This window comes from Tupaia chinensis, unplaced genomic scaffold (assembly GCF_000334495.1).
Source record: "Tupaia chinensis unplaced genomic scaffold, TupChi_1.0 Scaffold146177_1, whole genome shotgun sequence".
NCBI lineage: Eukaryota > Metazoa > Chordata > Mammalia > Scandentia > Tupaiidae > Tupaia > Tupaia belangeri.
In genome coordinates, this window is record NW_006206032.1 from 2,428,047 (window position 1) to 2,441,528 (window position 13,482).

Genomic DNA, 13,482 nt, shown 5'->3' on the forward strand with positions numbered 1-13,482 from the left:
AAAAAAAAAAAAAAAAGAAAAAAGAAAAAGAAAGAAAAGAAAAGAAAAATACTCTGGGTGAAAATGAATAATTAAAAAAACAAAAACTAAACACACTAGGCATGTGTGCATGCATGCCCCAAATCCTGACAGAACAGAGAACAGGTGGGGAAGGAATTGCAGTGCAATTATGCCCCATTGAGGGCTGCTTTCTTCCCCTCTCTCCTAATCTCTCTCTCTCTCTCTGACAAGTGCATATACCCTCTGGCAACTAAACATGGGTATGAATTTGAAAAACTGTTCAAACTTTATGATTGTATAAGGTATCTGTTTGCTGTGTAGTAAACCACTTCAAACATTAGCAGCTTAAAATATCAGCTATTGGGGCCATCAGGTGGCAGGTGGTTAAGGGTGCTGAACTCCCACATAGTTGACCATGGATTGAGTCCTGGACTTGGCGGCTTGCTTTCTCACTTTCTCTCTCTCTTTCATTCCCTCTCTCTCTCTCTCACTCTGTCCCTCTCTGGTCAAATTTAAATAAGTAAATAAATAAACTTAAATAAAATAATTATAACAGCTATACTAGCTATTTAGGATCACCCTATAGCTTAGTGGTTAAGAGAGCTGGATTCCACGTGTCTGAGTGAGGTTCAAACTCTGGCCCCAGCGGCCTGAAACATGCGAAGCACATGTGCATGCATGCCCTAAATCCCGAGAAGATGGAGAAATGGAGGAGAAGAGGTCATGGCATGACCACACCCCATTAGAAGGTTCTCTCTCTCTCTCTTTCTCTCTTTCTCCATCTCCCTTGAGTGCCCCCTGGGGGGAAAATTTAATAGTAAGATTATATTTATATACCCAATATTTTGTTCAGAGTACCAACTTAATATAACTTTTGATAATCTAGGGCGTTCATGTAAAATTCCATATTAAGTGACTGCTATGTTTCCATAGCATCATAGCTTCAAGAAGCAAGTTGAGCAGGTCAGGTAACAATTTATACATACACCTACTATTTTGAAACCATAAGCTCATACATACTTTCATAGAAGTGAATCCCCTGTAACTAGAGAATCTCGAACTGGCAACTCAAAAGTTTTGTTTTCAGTTTGTTTTAAAATTTTGAGCCAATATTTGTTACCCAGTAGATTTCACACAGAAATTCAGAATTCTTTTTTTTTTCCTTTTCCTTTTTTTTTTTTTTTTTTAAAATTGCCAAAGGGTGTGTGTGTACTCTCCAGAGTAAGCGAGAAAAACTCTTCTGTGGGGTGTGGTCATGCCACAGGTCTCAGGCATGTGAGCAGAAGCACCTGGTATGTTTCTCAAGCTGCTGGGACTCAAACCACAGTTGGCAGGGCCCGCTGGTGGTGTAGTGGTTAAGTTGACTGGATTCCATATGGCCAACTGTGTGGTTCAAGTCCCAGACTTGGCTCTTGACACACACACACACACACACACACACACACACATTTAGACACATATACATGCATAGCCAAAATCCAGAGAGGAAAATGGAGAAGAAGGGATTGCAGTGTGGCTACCCTCTCTTAGGGGGTTCTTTCTCTCTCTCTACCTCTCTCTGGTGAGTGTTCCTTGCAGTAAACAAAACAAAGCAAAACATAGTTGGCAAGGTGGGATCTCGCTGTACGCACAATGCTCAACTACTATACCACAGGGTCAGCCCTAAAAACTCAGAATCCTATTAAAACAAACGAACCTGAGCAGACCACCAGGTGGAATGGTAATTGAGGTGTTGGACTCCTATATGGCTGACCACAATTCCCAGACCCAGAGGCATGGGAATCACGCCATGCGCACGTGTGCCCAAAATCCTGAGAGGAGACTAGAGGACAAGGGATTGTGTCATGGGGCCATCCCTTCTGGAGGATAAAGGGTGATTTCTCACTTCCCTTCTCACTGTTTCTATCTCTCCAGCAAGCATACACACCTTATAGCAAAAAACATTTAAAAAAAAAAAAAAAAGGAAAGAAATCCTAAGAATTCTAGTGTCTCTTGAAAAAGCTAATAGGCTGGTCCCAAATCATAGTGGTTAAACATCATGCATACAAAACTAGATTAAAACAAACAAACAAACAAACAAAAAAACTAGATTCCATTTGAACCCCAACCAGGGTTCGAATCACGGGCCCAGCTGCTTCAAGCACATGCTGTGTGCATATGTGTCCAGTTCCCCCAATCCTGAAGGAAAGGAGGAATGGAGGGAAAAGGATTGTGACAAAACCCATGCCCTACTGTGGTGTGGTCTCTCTCTCTCCCTCTCTTTCTATCTGTCGTTCATGTGCCCTCTGGCAATTAAAAAAAAAATTGCATGAGAGCAGGTAAGTGGCATGGTGTTTAAGATGCTAGACTCCCACATGGTAGACTGCAGTTTGAAAACTGGACCTGGCAGCTTGCCTTCGTACTCTCATTGTCCTTCTTTTTCTCTCTCTCTCTGTCCAAATTAAAGAAAATAATATATAAACTGTAATTGGCCATATGGGAGTCTGCTGAGACTAGCTTAGCATGAATACGTTTTGTGTGCCAGTATTGGCTTGCTCTCTAGTTTCAGTTAACATTTTAAATGTGATGGGTATTCTATGTTGTTCATTCCTATTCTCCTGCTCTTGGGCTTCCTCAAACCAGTTAGATTTCCACAAAAGATAATCTCCTCCTGATAAACATGCCTTGCCTAGTACTTGCCAATTATTAGGGGTAAACGTAGATTGTGTAGCTGTCTCTAACACCGCAATTGTATATGGTGCCACGGGATTATATTGCATATAAGCCATTTTCAATTCTTTTAGCATTTTAAAGGATATTGGCTCATGCTGACGTTGATTTTGATTTTGATTGTCAGGATTAAGAGCCTCAATAACAGGGCACAAATTAAATCCCAATGTAGTCTCTCCTCTGCTGCCCAATGCAAAGCTCTCTGGAGGGGCCTTAAAGTGGGAGTTGTTCTATCTGCCCTAGCACCATTTAATATGCAAATAGGTTTTGACTAGGAAGCAGCAGGCCATGGGGGGGGGCACTAGGCCTAAGAGCAGCAGCTCCTTCTCTTCCCACCCTGCAACCCCTTCAGAGTCTGCAGTCTTAAGTCTGTCTAACTTTACAAGACTGTCATTTTCTTTACCAGGTATTACCTCTGTATCCTTGTCTTTAGTAACAGACTCTGATTTCTTATGTAAGAGGGAGGCATAGCCCCCCGGAGTGTTATTTGGTGGAACTATTGAACCAACTCCGTTTTTTTCTGGAGGGTTTTGTTTCAAGCACTCCTTGATTAAATTCCACAGGGAGAAAGCAAAGATGGGAATCTTGCTAGGACCCTCCGTTGTATATTGTTTTCTGATTTGTTCTCTGACCCTTTCCCAAGTTTCCTCATAAACTGTTCCTTGTTCTGGGAACCAAGGGCAAGTTTCCTGCACGAAGATCAGAAACAGACGTAACCGCTTGATACTAACTTTATTGCCCCTAGCTTTTAACATATAAGACAACATATGAACATACATTTTTCTTTCTCTAGACAATTTTGTCTCCATGTTTTACACCTGATAATAATAGAATCCATTCCTTTTATTGTTCTATAATTTCCTTATTTTACTTTGATATCTCCTTACTCCTTATTTTACTTTTGGTATCTCTTTCTTCTACTCTGGTATCTCTTTCTTCTCTGGTATTTTTTTTTTACTCTGGTATCTCTTCTACTCTGGTATCTCTTTTACTCTTACTCTTACTTTATTCTATAGGATCCTTACCTTACTCAATAATATCCTGCTGGCTGCAATGAGTGTCTACTCGTCTGACTCTTTCCTCATACTCAGGCCCCACGTTGGGCGCCACTTTGCCGAGACCAACTCAGCATGAACATGTTTCCCTGAGTGGGGAAGGCTGTGGATTAGAAATAGACGCAATAACAAAACACACAAAGACACACAAGTATAGAAAAGAGAGGATTAGGTGGGCACAGCTTCTCTGATGGAGAAGCTGCGACTAGAACCAGCCTCAGGTTTATTCTTTTAAAGGGCAGAGAATGGGGGAAGGGGAACATGGGATGTAAAAGGAATGGGGAAGTAGGAAGTGGAATGCAAAGAGAATAAGGGAGGAGAAATTAGGATCCAAAGCCAGTTATTTTGGATGTAAATTGACTGAAGATGTGAAAATGACTGGCGCCATATAATTTCTCTGATCCTTTTGGGGGATAATTTGATAAAGGCTTGTGACTTGCTTTAGCCTGATACTGGGCAGTATCTAGGTATTGGGTATTAACAACAACAAAAAGACAGCCATTGACAGCAGGCAAGTACTGCTTTTGTATGTAAATGCTTTTCAATAGCCCTACTAGTGTAGCTTACAAAAGCACATATCTGCATGTGTCTTCAGGCCACATGTTTTAATCACATGTTTTCAAATTGGCTGCTCTCCACAGGAGTTCACCACCTTAACCACCATGCCTCCTGCCATCCAGCCCCTAAATAAATAATGCTTTTAAAAAAATAGTGTGGGCCAGCCCTGTGACTAGGTGGCTAGGGTAGCCAGATCCCACATGGCCAACCACACAGTTCAAATTCTGCACCCAGCTGCTTGGAGAACATGCCAAACAATGCCCCAAATGCCAAAGAGATGGAGAAACAGAAGAGAAAGGACTGTGTGTGACCATGCCCCATTGGAGAGTGTTCTTTTCCCCTTTACCTTTCTCATTGGTTAGAGTGCGTGCCCTTTGGCAATTTTTTTTTTTTTTGAGAGGTTTTTGCTATAGGGCAGGTGTGCTTGTCAGAAAGACAGAGAGAGACAGAGAGACAGAAAGTGAGAAATCACCCCCTTGGGGGATGGCCTTGCTCCTCCAGTCTCCTCTCAGGATCTTGGGCACGTACACACACGTGCCCAGTGTGAGTTTAAGTCACCGGGTCTGGGACTTGAACCTCAGTCGACTACATGGGAGTCCAGCAACATAGCCATTACACCATCTGCTGGTCTCATTGGCAAATTAAGAAAAAAAATAATATGGCAGCATTAAGCTCCACATTCCTAAAAGGCAAAAGTCACCTCTAGCTATGTAACAACTGTCCTAGTTAATTAGGGAATGTTACTCTCCAGTTTCTCGTGGTTTCTGACATTCACGCACATCACAGGTCCATTTTTTAACATGGCCACACCACACACACACGGAACACATGTGTATGCCTGAGTATTATTGCTCTTCGAGGTCTAGCCACTGCATTAAACTGTGAACTAGATCTTATTCCCTACTATAATCCTGGCACCTCATTCATTGCCTGGAACATTCTGTGGTTAAAATTTATTTGTTGAGGAGTCAGCAGATGGCATAGCGGTTATATCACTGGACTCCCAAATGACCGAATCCCAGACCCCATGGCTTAAAACATACTGGCTGTATGTGCATGTGTGCCCAGGATCCCGGGAGGAGAATGGAGAAGAAGGGATTGTGGCATAGCCGTCCCACCTGGGGGATGATTTCTCACTTTCCCTCTCACTATCTCTATCTCTCTCCAGTGAATGTACACACCCTAAGGCAAAAACATCTACAACACACACACACACACACACACACACACACATATATATGTGTGTGTGTGTGTGTGATATATAGTGTTATATATATATTTGTTGAACAAATGAATCAGCACATTGCAGATTCAATTTAGGGAAATGATTAGTTGTTCACAATTATGTTTTTGGTTACTAACATACCAATAGGGTGATCGCCTAATGATTATTTTGCTCCTCTCATCCCTCACCTCCAACTAGATATTTTAATTTGTCTATTTTAGGTTTTCTGTCTTTTCGTTTTTCTTTTTTTGAGTTTTTTTTTTTTTTTAAGAGAGATTTTTTTATATCGAGTGCATGTGCTTGCTGGATGGAGAGAAAGACAGAGACAGTGAGAGAGAAAGTGAGAAATCACTTCCCAGGGGGGATGGCCACACCACAACCCCTTCTTTTTTCTCCTCCCAGGCTCTTTGAAATGCATGCACATGTGCCCAGGGTGATCTTCAAGCCACCGGGTCCAGGCCTTGAATCTCTCTTGTCATGTGGGAGTTCAGCAACATAACCACCACACCATCCACTGGCTCCAACTTGTTGTCTTTTTCAAAACCAGTTATCTCCTCTATAGACTCTAGGCATGCCATTCTATTTTTTTTTTTTTTCCTTAGTTGAAAAGCAGTCTTTGGCTCAGTTGGTAGCATAGGTGGTGGCATACTGATCTGCAGTGCTGAAAGCCACATAGCCAACTGCAGGTTCAAGTTCTGTTTCAGTTGATCTGAAATGTGCTGGACACCAGTGCCCAAGATCTGACTAGCTAGAGAGCTGGAGGAAGGGAATTGCAGTGTGACCAAACCCCGTTGCCAGGAGGGAGCAGAACAGTACCTAACTATCTCATGTTTGTACACATGTTCTCTCTTGCACTGTTATGAAAGAAATTGGAAAAAGGAAAGAGGTTCTTAATATCTATCATTGATTCCTACTTCAAATAATCTAGCTTACATCAAGCTGACAGTTTGAGGAATTTCTTAGAAGGCAAGTATAGATGAAATATCCAAAAAAAATATTTGGTAGTAGACACTTTGCTAGGTAATTAGTGGGTAAAGCGATAAAGGGACTGAATGTCCTGGATTAGCACAGTACTCAGCTCCTCCTTTTTGTCCTGGCGAAACTGGCCCAGATGCCACTCAGGATTAAGTGTCCTGGAAGTTCTTACAATCTGAAAGCCAGGAGACTCATGTTCTAGGGTGAATGGATGAGAAGGTTAGACTCTTCAGTCCAAGCAGAGTATAAGGCAGGATTAATATCAAGGTACTTTTTCTCCAGACAAATTAGGAAGCTGTTAGCTGACATAATGGATTTGAGATTGAAGTATGATTTCAGGGGGCAGAAAACATGAATCGAGACTGCTAAGGAATGAGACCCCTGTAAAGTCAGAAATCTGGAATAACTTGATAAATTTAAAAGACAAAAAATGTATGTTATCTTCCAGGTATGTGTTAGAGGTATTAAATGTATTCTTTCAGCCCAGCTGGTAGTGTGGTGGTGGTTAAGGTGAATAGTTCCCACATGGCCATTTGATTTCTGAACCCAGCAGTTTGATCAAACAGGCTGTGTGTGTGTGTGTGTGTGTGTGTGTGTGTGTGTGTGTGTGTGTGTCTAAAATCCCGAGGGGAATGGATGAGAAGGAATTGCAGCATGGTCATCCTACCTAGGGGTGTGCTCTCTTTCTCTCTCTGGTGAGCACATGTGCCCTATAGCAAAACTATGAAAAGAATGTATTCTTTCATCATTCTTGTTCCACTCATTTTACAAAGAGGTTAACTAGTTAAAGAACTTGATCTAGAGCTGGCCCAGAAGCATAACGGTTAAGGGAGCTGTATCCCATATGGCCAACTGTGGTTCAAAACCCCTTTAGCAGTTTGAAAAACACACTGGGTGCATATGTATGCATGTCTAAAATCCCAATAGGAAGGAAGAATGGAGGAAAAGGCATTGTGGTGTAATCCCAAGTGTGTTTGGGGGGTACTTTTTAAAAAAGAATTATTTATTTAATTTAATTTATTATTATTATTTTAATTTGCTGGAGGGCATGTGTGATCACCAAAGAGAGGGAGAGAGAGAGAGAGAGAGAGAGAGAGAGAGAGAGTGAGAAAGCAAGCTGCCATGTCTGGGACTCAAACCATGGTTGACCATGGGGGAATCAGTGTCTTTAATCATCACACTACCTGCTAGCCCCTGGGGGGGGGTGCTTTTTATCTCTTACTCTGTCTTTCTCTGGTAAGCACAAGCACTCTTTGGCATTAAATAAATAAATAAGGACATGACCATGGGCCGGCAGGTGGTGTGCTGGTTAAAATGCTGGACTCCCACATGGCTGACCACAGTTCAAGTCCTGGACCTGGTTGCATGCTTTCTCATTCCTCTCACCAGTCAAATTAAAAAATAAGAATAAGGGGCCAGCAGTTGGTGTAATGGCTATGTCACTAGACTCCCATGTAGTAAACCATGGCGTATGTGCGTGCGTGCCCAAGATCCCAAGAGGAGAATGAAGGAGAAGGGATTGCGGCATGGCCATCCCCCCTGGGGTATGATTTCTCTCTTTCTGTGTCTCTGTCTTTGTGGTGAGTGCACACGCCTTATAGCAAGAACCTCTCAAAAAAAAAAAGAGCTGGACTCCCACATGGCTGGCTCTGGTTCAAACCCTGGGCCCAGCAGCTTACTTTCTCACCCTCACCCCCCTGATATCTCTCTGGTCAAGTTAAAATAATAATAATTATGAATAAAATAAAATAATTATTAAAAATAATTACAAAAGCATAGAAAATACAATCAATATTAAGTATGACAGGACACCGAAGCTTAACAAGTAGAAGACCAGAGACCAGAGACCAAATACCTGAATTCCCAGAATAGAAGTTCACTCCTCCTCTAGAGACTAAAATCATATTTATTTCAAAATTGATAAAATACAAACAGACCTTGTAAAAATGTTATTCTTGAGGTCAGCAGGTGGTGTGGTGATTGAGATGCTGGCTTGCTTTCCTGCTTTCCCTCTCTCTCTCTCTGGTGAGCACACGTGCCCTATGACAAATTTGAGAATAATGATAATATTTAATAAAATTAAATAAATAATTAAAAAAATGTTATTCTTGAAAGTGTAGATTTTTACCTTAAGTCATTAAAACACTATGTGTAATTGACTATTGGGACGTCAGGAAACTCATGATGCATTTTTGCATAGAAAAATACAGAAAAATGGGGCCAGCAGATGGCATGATGATTAAGGACACTTGACTCCCACATGGCCAACTATGATTTGAGTCCCAGACCTGACTGTTTTCTTTCTTCTCTGCGCTCTCTCTCTCTCTCTCTCTCTCTGTCCCTCTCTGGTTGAATTAAAATAAATAAATAAACAGTCAAATAATTCTATTTTTTTTGGAGAGGTTTTTGCTATAGAGTGCGTGCGCTCGCCAGAAAGATAGAGAAAGACATAGAGACAGGAAATGAGAAATCCCCCCCCGGGGGGATGGCCACACCGCAATCCCTTCTCCTCAATTCTCTTGGGATCTTGGGCACACATGCACCCGCACCCGGCGTGAGTTTAAGCCGTTGGGTCCATGACTCGAACCGCGGTCGACTACGTGGTACAGGGCACTGCACACTCACCAGAGAGAGAGAGATAGAGAAAGAGAGAAGAAAAAGTAAAAAAGTAAGCAGCCAGGTCCAGGACTCAAACTGTGGCTGGCCATGTGGAGTCCAGAATCTTAACCATCATACCACCTGCAGGCCCTTGAATTTATAGTATATATTTTATACATATGCATCCATATCTTTGCATCAGTCTTACATGTAAAACCCTTTAAGTGCTATATGGTAGCTGTCAACAATCACAATACTAATGATCAAATTTACATTACAAAACTTTAAAAACATCCACAAATCTAATTCCTAAACGAATTTTATTTATTTAGTTTTTCTTTTAAATAATTATTTTATTTAACTTTATTGATTTAGATTTATTTTAATTTGATGAGAAAGGAAGAGGGAGAGGGGGAGAGAGAGAGAGAAAGCAAGCTGTCAGGTCTGGGACTCGAACCACAGTTGGCCATGAGGGAGTCCAGTGCCCCTAACCACCACACCACCTGCAGGCCCTTATTTATTTATTTAAAATAATTATTTATTTTAGTTATTTATTATTTTTCATATGAGTTTTGCCAGAGAAAGACAGAGAGAGAGAGAGAGAGAGAAAGCAAGCTGCCAGATCCAGGACTTGAACTGCAGTTGGCCATGTGGGAATTCCAGTGCCTTCACCACCACACTACCTGCTGGCCCCTTTATTTAATTTTAGAGATTTTTGCTATAGGCCAAGTGTGCTCACTAGAGAGACAGCAAGAAATCACTCTCCCCAACCCTCCCACCAAGGGGATGGCCACTCTGCATTCCCTTCTCCTCTAGAGATCTTGGGCACACAGGCACACACGCTGGCATGAGTTTAAGCCACCCGGTCTGGGACTTGAACTGCGGTTGAATACTTGGGAGTCCAGTGACACAGTCATTACACCAACTGCTGGTCGCCCCTTTTTTTAAAAAAAGACTTATTTAACTTTATTCATCCATTTACTTATTCACTTTTAATTTGACCAGAGAGGGACAGAGTGAGAGCCAGAGAGAGAAAATGAGAAATACCTCAAGGGAGGGAGTGAGGGAGAGCATGTAGGATGTTGCAGAAAAGAAACGCTGCAACACCTTCAGCAAAACACGCGGCTCCTGCGCTCCAGAAGGGTACCTGTTGCCATGGCCACTCACCACGTCGTTTGCTCGAAGTAGGATTGACGGTTCCTGTTTATCCCTCTCCAGGCAAACCTGTGCCGTATGGCTGTAGTCAAAAGTTCTGTCCTCCCCGTTGTTGGCAGAAGCAGCTTGTTTACAAAGTAGGCAGCGGACTTCCTGGCTCCAGTGTTAGCAACGTCTCGTGGCATAGTTAAGAACACGGGGTCTGGAAATAGACCACCTAGAAAGGAATTGTGGCTGCTCCACTCATTTTGGGAGTTCAGTGACATGAGCATTATGCCAACTGCTTTTTGCTATAGGGTACATGCCTTTGCCGGAGAGACAGAGACAGACAAAGAGAAAGCCAGAAATCACGGCTCAGGGGGGCGCCCAGTGTAAGTTTGATGAAGTCGTTGGGTCAGGGACTCCAACCATGGTCGACTAATTGGGAGTCCAGGGACGTAACCAATAGCCAATTGATGGTCCCTGGTGTGGGTTTTAAGTCTCCAGGTGCGGGGCTGGAACTGCAGCCTACTACATGGGAGTCCAGCGATGTAACCATTATGCCACCTGCTGGTCCCACAAAACAGCAATATGAAAATGTAATGTTATTGGAGGGACCAGCACTTAGCATAATGGCTATGTCGCTGGACTCCCACGTAGCCGACCGCTGTTTGCGTCCCAGACCCGGTGGCTTAAAACTCACACCGGTCGCGTGTGCGTGCGTGCCCAAGATCCCGAGGGGAGAATGGAGGAGAAGGGGTTGCAGGGGATCATGGCGTAGCCATCCCCCCTGGGGGGTGATTTCTCGCTTTCTGTCTCTATGTCTCTCTCTGCCTGGCGAGCGCACGCGCCCTATAGCGAAAACCTCTCCAAAAAAAAAAAAAAAAGTAATGTTATTAATATTTCCTTATAAATCGTCATGATTTTTAGTTTTAAGGTTATATTCCATCATGTGGATTTGCCATAATATAGTCTCCAAATATTTGATATTAACTTTTCAAAGTTTTCATATTACAAAGTTCAAGTACAAATGAGATTGAGATAAAGGCAGGAAGTCCCAGTGTATCATTAACATCTACATTAAAATAAATGGAATTTATTGGAATGAAGGTAATCCCATTTACCAGACTTCATTTGCTACTTACAGATTGTGGGTAGGAGGCAAATTACCCTTTGTATCTTTTACAAATACAATGCTATCAATAGGACCCCAGTTTAGAAAGCCAGTTGCATATTGTAATCTTGATACAAATGTAAAGTTGCATGAACCTCGCATATTCACAGACTTAAGGGCTAGAATAAAAACTGAATATGGAATCTCACAATCGCTAATTGCCCCTCCTTCTGCTTTAAGTTAAATACAGGCACTCCGCCGCCTTATGTATTTTAGCCTGGGCCTAAGATTTTCTAGTAGGAATCACTCAGCGAGGAAGTGGTTTCGGTTCCTGGAGGAAGAGCTTGGCCAGACATTTCGGTCCGCACCGAGGCCGGCCAGGCACAGCTCCAGCCAGCTCGCTAGGTCACTGATGTTCAGGTGGGGGCGCTCGCCCTCGGTGGGCAGGTTGAGGAGCTTTTCCTGCAAGACACAACGCAGACCCCCGGGAGCCGCTCGCAGCCCCACTGCGCGCACCTCCCCGCCCCCGACGAGCTCTGCGCAGGCGCGGCAGCCTTGCGACATCCGTCACTTACGGCCGAAGCGGTTCTTGCTGGGAGTTGGTGGCGCGGTGCGGGTCTCTTAGGAACCGACGGCTCGGGCGTGGGTAATCGGCTCCCTTTCCCTCTTTCCTTACTTACCCAGGCACTTGGGACTTCCACAGAGTTTCCGGAACTGATGCGGGCGCTCTGTCGCCAGCTGTCCCACACTGGTCCTCTACTGCTCGGGGTGCTCCCGCGCCCAGGTGGGGGTGAGGGGCGGGGTCGGGGCTGCTTTGGACTCCATCCTAGCGTCTTCGTGTTGAAATTTCCCGGGTAACTCTGGTCTCTTCTTGTTTTCCAAGACTGGAATCCGAGTACTGTGACTTGCAGGGTCCGCAATGGAGCCAGAGCAGATGCTCGAGGGGCAGACGCAGGTACCGGGAGGCCCGGGGTTCGGGGTGGGGTGTTCAGGGAGGCAGCGGGAGAAGGTGGCTGATGTCCCTGTGTCCCGCGTTTTGTTTTCTAGGTTGCGGAAAATCCTCATTCTGAGTACGGTCTCACAGACAACGTGGAGGTAATTCGCCCAGTTCCTATTTCGTATCTGTGCGTCTCTTGAGAAAACTTGGAATTTGTTTTTGCTAGGTTACTTTGCATGAAGGAAAAACTTCGTCATGAACTGAATAGTATCAAATTCTATTTTACTAGCGGTACTTGGTATACAGACAAATAAATTAGTGTTCAGCTTGAACTTTAAAAAAATTATTTAATGTATCATTATTTTAATTTACTGAGGGCGCACATGCTTTAGGGGGAGGAAGAGAGGGAAAGTGAGAAAGCAAAGCTACCAGGTCCAGGACTTGAACCATGGTTATCCTTGTGGGAGTCCAGCGCCTTAACCACCATGCCACCTACCTGCCCCTCAATTTGAACTTTTAAAAAGTGATGTTAAGAAACATTATTGGGACCCCCAGATGGCATGGACTCCTATGTAGTCCAGCGCGACTTGAGTCCTGGACTCAATGGCTTAAACTCACGCTGGGCACTTGTGCATGTGTGCCCAAGATCCTGAGAGGAGAAGAGATTGCAGCATGGCCATCCCCCCTGGGGGGTGATTTTTGGTGAACGCACCACACCCTATAGCAAAAGCCTCTCAAAAAAAAAAGAAAAGAAAGAGAGACTATCACAATAATTTTCATTGGTGAGAAGGGTATCCATTGGGATTTTGATATGCAAAAAGTGTACATTTTAAAGTTGACGAAATCATTGATCTTTGTGGAAAAAGGCGTGCCCTGTTGGAGTTAGTGGTTAGTAACAGGAGATAACACATGATACATACAGTTTTTGCCTTAGGTGGCTCAGTCTGAATTCAGAGAGACCATGGGAGAAGATACAGAAAATAGTTTTAAAATTATTAATTTTATATATATATATATAAATCTCTCCAAAAAAAAAAAAAAGGTGCTTTGTAAAGGCATGAATATTGAAACAAAAGAATTAACTAGAACTGGCTGGCATTGGTTAGGAAAATAGGCATTCTAGAGAAGATTTGAAGTTTTATTAAAAGGAAGAGACGACATGGGTGATTTAACTTGG

General features: G+C 43.2%; 2 protein-coding genes across 4 annotated transcripts in view; one reads left to right on the forward strand and one right to left on the reverse strand.

Moving 5' to 3' along the window:
• The window catches only part of SPAST (spastin), a 95,968-nt gene extending 84,036 nt beyond the window's left edge, over window positions 1-11,932 (reverse strand). Inside the window, exons 1-3 of the mRNA XM_006168814.3 lie at window positions 11,737-11,932; window positions 11,400-11,547; window positions 3,113-3,450 (exon numbers count right to left, since the gene is read on the reverse strand). Of these exons, the coding sequence (XP_006168876.1) occupies window positions 3,113-3,450; window positions 11,400-11,547; window positions 11,737-11,932 (682 nt within the window). The remainder of the gene's footprint in view (window positions 1-3,112; window positions 3,451-11,399; window positions 11,548-11,736) is intronic.
• DPY30 (dpy-30 histone methyltransferase complex regulatory subunit) overlaps window positions 11,883-13,482 on the forward strand; it is a 33,392-nt gene continuing 31,792 nt past the window's right edge. The window contains exons 1-3 of one of the 3 annotated variants that reach the window (XM_006168810.3): window positions 11,883-12,014; window positions 12,252-12,323; window positions 12,416-12,463. In XM_006168810.3, coding sequence (XP_006168872.1) covers window positions 12,288-12,323; window positions 12,416-12,463 — 84 coding nt within the window. In that variant the 5' untranslated portion in view covers window positions 11,883-12,014; window positions 12,252-12,287. Of the gene's footprint in view, window positions 12,015-12,064; window positions 12,153-12,251; window positions 12,324-12,415; window positions 12,464-13,482 lie in introns of those variants that run through there. The other 2 variants (XM_006168812.3, XM_006168811.3) reach the window with 2 other exon arrangements.